Source organism: Vollenhovia emeryi, unplaced genomic scaffold (genome assembly GCF_000949405.1).
Source record: "Vollenhovia emeryi isolate VEMERY1.0 unplaced genomic scaffold, V.emery_V1.0 DF939175.1, whole genome shotgun sequence".
Classification (NCBI taxonomy): domain Eukaryota; kingdom Metazoa; phylum Arthropoda; class Insecta; order Hymenoptera; family Formicidae; genus Vollenhovia; species Vollenhovia emeryi.
The window spans coordinates 495,620-502,744 of record NW_011967191.1 but is presented as its reverse complement, the minus strand read 5'-3'; the positions used below and the strand labels follow the sequence as shown (position 1 = coordinate 502,744).

General features: G+C 42.5%; 1 protein-coding gene across 4 annotated transcripts in view; it reads left to right on the top strand.

Annotated features, from left to right (window-relative positions):
- Positions 1-5,267, top strand: part of LOC105563448 (neurotrimin-like) — a 249,411-nt gene extending 244,144 nt beyond the window's left edge. For all 4 annotated transcript variants that reach the window (XM_012015052.1, XM_012015051.1, XM_012015054.1 and 1 more), the window contains one exon: positions 629-5,267. In XM_012015052.1, coding sequence (XP_011870442.1) covers positions 629-699 — 71 coding nt within the window. In that variant the 3' untranslated portion in view covers positions 700-5,267. The remainder of the gene's footprint in view (positions 1-628) is intronic.
- Positions 5,268-7,125: the final 1,858 nt, after the last annotated feature.

The window sequence follows — 7,125 nt, the reverse complement described above, 5'->3', positions numbered from 1 at the left end:
ATTATTTAGAGTGTTGGCATTTTTGAAAACGAAAAAGTCACCGATATCTGGCTCTCTAAAAATCAATCGGTAAATTTTCATCGAAAACGGTGTCAATAGTCACGGGTTTACAATTACAAGCATACGCTCTAAGAAATATGGACGTGAATTCTCAATGGTGTGGAACACCCATACAGGTGTTTATATAATTCTCACCTTATCGATGTCAAATTAGCATTGCCTGGTTAGTGTGGAAAATTCACACTGTCAACGTGAACGATCAACAACGTGTACATGCATACACGATAAGCTAAACGCTGTAGCGATTGATTGTCGATTGATTGTTGATTGATGTCGAAAAAACAGGACAATATAGCATCCTCAAAGTTGACACCGCGTTTCTTGGTGTGAAAGATTTTCTACACTTTCGATGTTAAAATTCACACCGAGTTATTTAACTACGCGGATGTGGTGGAAGGTCATGCCACTGTGAATCAGTGACCGGTTGACTTTTAGAAAGTATGTATAAGCAAATAATCGACTCTTACGCATTAGGAGTGTTTCAACTCAGAAATGTAGTTTCTATAGAAAATCCTTAGGTCGATCGGCGCTTCAATCTTAAAGAGTGAAATATTTTGTCTGATTTCAGATTCAGCAACGGGCGTGATGACGACCGTGACGCTACTACTAATTGCTCTGGCCGTGACGATAATTCGATAAGCAAGATCCGAAAAGGGGAAAAGAAAGCGAACGACGACCTCGTCATAGACACGCCACCGGTGTTGGTGTTTCCTTAATTAACGGACTCGGTTGAAAAGAAAATAAAAGGGAGAAAATTAGGACTCAAACGACATGAAAGACAGACACACTCACACACAGCACACGTGCGCGCGTATAGCACATATACAATTACACGTGACACAAAGACTGACCGGGGTAGTTAGCGTCCGTATTAAATGACGGAGAGTAATTTACGCGTGCCAAGTTAGTGTAGCGACGACAGTCCACGAGTGGCCAAGAATTGAAGGGGCACGAATCCTCAGCGATCTCCCCTTCACGGATCGTGCGTTGTGTGACCCAGGGCTGAGGGGTGAGACGCGCACCACGGGAGGTGGAACAACGAGAACGAGAGGAAAGGGTATTAACAAAGTGCAACGACTATCGCTTTCAGTGTAATATATTGTATAACGCCGTAACAGAATGACGCCAACAACAAATACCAGTGATCTCGTCTACGCGAGAGAGTGCGATCCGGAAACGTGTGTGAGAGTGAGTCGTTATGTTTTTTAACTATATATATATATATATATATATATTATACGGGAGTATTTTAGCCGCGCAACTAACTGACATTTCCGGAATATCAAAACGAAATCGTTCGAGCTTAATACTGAATTAAAGTTTCACCGAGCCAACTAGTTTTCCAACATTTTTTAAACTCACATCCCTCTCCCTTCCCTCTTCCCCTCTCCGAAATAGTTTTCTTCCCTCGTTCGTATGATCGCGATACGCGCGGGTTCTCAATTTCGTCAACACCGTAAAAAAGCGGCCCGACTTTCCGGGGATTCGTCATGCACGATACGTATATCTCGAGGAGAATCGTGAGCGTTAGTCGCGCTTTGAGCAAAGCTAATTTTCCATTCGAATCAGATCCTATCCACTTAGTCACGTGTCTCAGTTTCGACTGCATAGAAGCGTCGGTCGTTTCTATCACTTTTAATTTGAATGCATAGGTGCGAGAAAAGTGCGTGTAGTATCTCCAACATCGATTCCACTTCCTCACTCCGCGACGAACTTCCTCCGCCAAGTACACTTGAAATTCTTCGATTCCTTCCAGCCCGTTCCCATCCTTACCTTCTTATGTACGAAATCATGGATCCCATCTGGATACTTGAGATTAAAACGTCAGATTCGGTGCGGGGGAGTTGCTCTCATCTGGAGAGGCGGTCGAAGAAAGTACGGACAGCGAAGGGGGAAAAGAAGAAAATGGAAAATTTGCGGCACAGAGCGAAACGGGGATATATCGTAACAAGAAATCGAATACTACTTAGTTGCGAGCGTTCTCGAATCAATCCGGCATCGCTCCGGTATTCTGAAAATGCCGCGATTTTTCTTTTCACATTACATGCAGGCACGTGGTGGCCCCCTTTTTTGTGTAATTATAATTCACTCGCTTTCGCGCGCAATGATATAGGATCAGAAATTTCCATTTACTTTCTTCTGGGCACTGTGCAAAATAAATTAGTGCTCTTGCACGCTAAAATTCCCCTTGAATTGGCCCGTGAATTAATAAATAGTTCTAAATCTCGATCAACTGTTGTAAAATCCTTTTTCCCTCGAAGTGTAGGACGCGTGTGTAGATCAAATTATATATATATGTATATATTTTTATTTATGCAATTGCAAAAGAAAGTTTTCATATTTTACTATCTACGTTATCTAGTGGTGCTGTGCTAGTCTGTGGTATGCAGAGGAAAGTCCCCTATTATGAGATATGTTCCCAATATGAGATAGCGGGTTTTCAACCATTCGATTTCGCAAATCTTTTTTCGCAACGATGACACGCATGTCTAAGGGCAATAAAATCATGGGGCAGCCAAACGATGTCTTTTAATTTAACAGAAACCCCGCTATCTCATAACAGGAGTCCATCTTGTAACCGGGAACTCTCGTCTATGTGTATGAAGAAATAAATTAATTTTGATGTATGCGCAATTTACGTTTCTCGCTTCTGACGTCATAATCCCGGACAGCAGCGGCGATCAGAAGTGTTAAGCATATCATTGAAACGTTTCCCTTTGGTTACTTGTTACCGTTTATTACTTCTTACGCGTTAACGATTTATGGAAATAAAAAGGCATGTGCGCTCTAGGAAGTAACTTTCCATGTGCGACACTAGGTATAGCGAGATGTCGAGGTGCATTTATCTCGTAATGAGATTCATGAATCGGAATGAAAAATTTTCCGGCTGAATGCCCACTGGACAAAATCGACAAAGTAAATTACATATTTGCTAAGAGCACCGGATTCGTTTGACACCGTTGCGTCGCGCGATCGATTTGTTTACGTGTTAATTGATCAAATTGGGATTTATTCGTAGGCGGTCGCGAGAGGCCGGCCCGGCCGTGCCGGGTTTTAAGCGGACTTCTAACTACTTAGGAATATCCATTATTCAGCGTACATCTTGTTTAAAGCAACAGGTTCGAGAGAGTCCCTGCACTCGGCGCGCAAAGGAGTTAATGCCCGCCATGGATTAAAGAAGGGAACGGGTCGACTTAGGGATTACGCAGACTTACTCTGATGAGGTCTGTAATCGTATCATTCGCGAGACTAGCGATCTTAAAAGTCATAAGCATTTAACATGAGGGGATCACACGCCTTTGGGGCATCGCAGCGTTTGCAATCTCTGTGGAGATTACTGCAACGAATTCAAATCCCGATCTGGTCAACGCTACGAACGATTGTTTCTCAACTTATTGATTAAAGCGTATTTACTGCGCGCATTTACGCACGAGCGATTAACCAATATTTCTCATCAAAGCGCATTTTCATAGATACATAATAAACAGTTTCTGTTTTCGTAAAAAGAAAATTGTTAAAAGAACAATTAAACGTGATATACTGCGTGGCAATATGTCGATTGCATTCGACGATACGTCGATGGCGTTGAAATGAAATTTTAGACTAATACTGATACTCAAAATCGAAATGATGTATAAATGCCCTAAATTTTTCTTAATAATTTGACTCACTTTCTGTCTTTCTTTTACCAAATGTCTCCTTATTTTATTATATTATATTTTATTATATTTTATTATCTTATTTTATTATATTAAACACTGGCCAGTGGTAAGGTCGACTAAATCTTGCTATCTGTTGTTTATAATATTACTGGTAACCTAAAGAATTTTTTAATTTTTCCTTAATACTCTTACTAATTATTATTGATTTTTTTTATCAGTTCATATACAAAGCTCTTATCAATTTTATATAATTTTGCAGAGAGATAAATGCGAACGCTTTCCTCTCGCGAATACGAACCTGATTGAATTCTATTATGGATACGGTGAATCTTTATTACAGCACTAATAGGCACGTTCTGATGAAACAACATTTAAGAGTTGTGTTACGGATTAAATTAGTAACACGCAAGCGCACTGTTTTGCAATTTTACGTGAGACTTAAAAAACTCCAGGAGAATCGATTTAAATTCCATAGCTTCGCCTACTAAAAATCCGGAGTTAAACAACAATGCAAAGATACGTTCCCTCCGAACGCGTATAAAACCTCCGGAGCTATCACTGCCCACAACGCAAGTAGAATCCACATTGCACCTGTGTATGTACGCGTGTATGTGACTGCATGTGGCGTGATCTCTTGTTTGTAATTCCGGTGCGTAATGCCATTTTCCGTTAGCATCGTTATCGTAGCGATAGAGTTGATTTTCAGAGTTCCTTTAAATCTCAATTTAGAGATACGAATTTAAGAATAAAAGAACTTGTGCTATCAGACTCACGTATCACACGCGGAATCAATGAAATTGAGAGACAGCGGATTAGTCAAAGATAAAAAGGACAAAGGGAATAGTATTCGAGAATTACCTCTATAAGCTCCTGCTATAATCAAACGATTTTAATGGAATTTGGGAACGGCTAAGGGAAAATGGTGACGCGGATTATTCGAATTATCGGTCTAAGGATGCTCGAACGTTGACTCGTCATTGGCGAACCCTGTAAATAGAAGTACACCAGTGATAAGAATTGCACGTAGAGTAAGCTTCGCAGCGATGATAGTGTACGACGTGTCACGTACACCGGCGTCATTAATCCGTTTTTCCGTTTCGCGAAATTCCCGCCTTTCGGTTCTTTCGTACTTTCGTCGTCGTTTCTCACGCGCGGGGAAACGCGCAAGAAGGGTAAATCTTAGCGAGAGATATTTTGACCGTAGCCCCTAAAGTAAAAATGCGGCTCGGCGTGAGGAAGAGGAAGAGAAAGAAATTCGCCGTCTTAGCGTTGTAAGCGCGCGACAAGACGTATTAAACGCGAAGGTATATATGTATACATAACAGCAGATTATAAATATGAAAATACAAATATATAAATATACGAATTACGGGGGACTATATTGGGTATACATATATAAATATATATATGTTATATAATATATATATTATTATAACATTTATGCTTTGCGACGTTGATTTGAATGTTGTTATTTACAAGAAAACCAAAAGAAGCGAGACATTCTTATGAATATGCTCGACATATGTAATAAAAGAAGGGTTACGTAAGAACTCTATGAATCGCGATTGTCTTCTCATCCAGTGCCCCGTTTCTCAGCTTCCCTCGACTTTTAATTCGGATCCTTTCTTTCCACGAACACATCGATGTAAGCAGCGAATATCTCTTTTTTTATTTAATTTTATCTCTTGCTCGCCCGATAGGACGCAGTAAGAGGCAAACGGATACGTTTGATTGTGCCGCGAGTGAAAAAAAGGGAAAGAGCAAGACACTCGCTGCTGCCGACAGGAACGAGGGACGAGCCGTTTCTAAATTAATTGACTCGCTCGTTACGAACAATCGACAATTAATAATTCGTTTATCGTTACAATTTTACTTTCCTATTCTGGTTAAGCACCCAACTCTGCAACCAACCGCAGGTTGAAACGCAACGGATTACGGGGAACTCCGCAAACGTTTCATCCCCCGACGCATGATTCTGTTTGCCACGGGTAAGCTAAATAGAGGGATCGGCGAGGGTGAGAGGAGAGACGGAGGGGCGTGGGGCATCCAGCGAGGTGTTGAGGAAAAGGTACCGGGTGCTCGTAACATTCGGGTCGCGTGGTGAAGCCCTCCGTGAATCCGCGAAGTGAGACGCTATCTACCATCGACGGATTAAATCAGGTCGACTATGTGTTTATGCGGCAGCCGTAGGGGGATGGCATGAAAGTTCAACAACGTCGGATACGTCGGTGGAGCGGAGATAGCGAATAATACACGCCCGCGCTGTATTACGGGGCTCGGGAGGGCGTGCGGGGAATGTGTCAACCTTTGCGCAATATTTCGCCGTTTATTGTCGCGAATGTTGTAACAAGCCGCGACTCGCCGGTCGGCATACTAACCGGAGGATTAATTACGCGTGCAGCCCAAGGCGGCTTGCGGAATCATTTTACGCGTAACACGGCGTCTCTCCTCCCCGCCGACAAGTTACTATCAGTTTATAAGCCCCGTAAGCTCGCTCGGCAGTCGCTAATTAAAACCACGCTATTCCGTCCCGAGAATTGGGACGGGACGGCGGCGAAGTTTAGCGGCGCTTAATCGGCACCGGTTCGTTTTGTTCGGCTTCAATATCCTTGCCCCGCGCGCGCCACGTATTGCATGTTCTCTTTCTACGTCCGTCATTCCATCGTGATTACGCGTCGTGGACCTAGATAGTGCTTGCGGAAATATCGATTCAAGTGCAAACATCCTAACGGTCCAGTTTTCAAGCTTCATTGTCGGAAAGCAGATCTGATTCTCTCGGCAATTATCGTCTTAGCGTTGGTACTCGCAGTAAAACGTGCACTAATTGTACATAAGCAGAACCACTGGTAAAGTGTATGGCAAAATTTCCAAAACCTCTCGTAAAATTCTTGCAAATGCCACGTTGTCCCACGATTACGTGATTTTCACGGTAAGTTTTGAGAGAGAATTCTCTCCGTGCGAAAATCATTATAAAGCCGATATTGTCATTACATATATGGCGGTTTTGTAAAATAGATTTATCGTCACGTCGATTGCCGCGACGAGGTAAAGTTGAAGGTCTATAAGATATTCAGGGAGCGAGCTTGTCACGGTCGAGGAGGAAAAAGAGAAAGACATTTTTTGAAATCTTGATGAGCTGAGTTGCCGGCAAGTAGGCATTGCAGCGAATTATGAATTAAATTCACTTTCTCATTCTCTCATTCTTTCGTCTCTTTTACGTTACTTGATAATAACTACGGTCCATGGCGAGCGGCCGTCTCGCCAGGCATTTTCGTCGGTCATTCATTCGAGCTTCTCTCTCCCCCAACGGCCTGCTTCTCTTTCGTTCAGCCGCATTGTCAGAGTGTTCTTTTCTCCCCGAGAGAATCGCCGGAAAGCATCCGCCGTATCGCGAAATGAATAA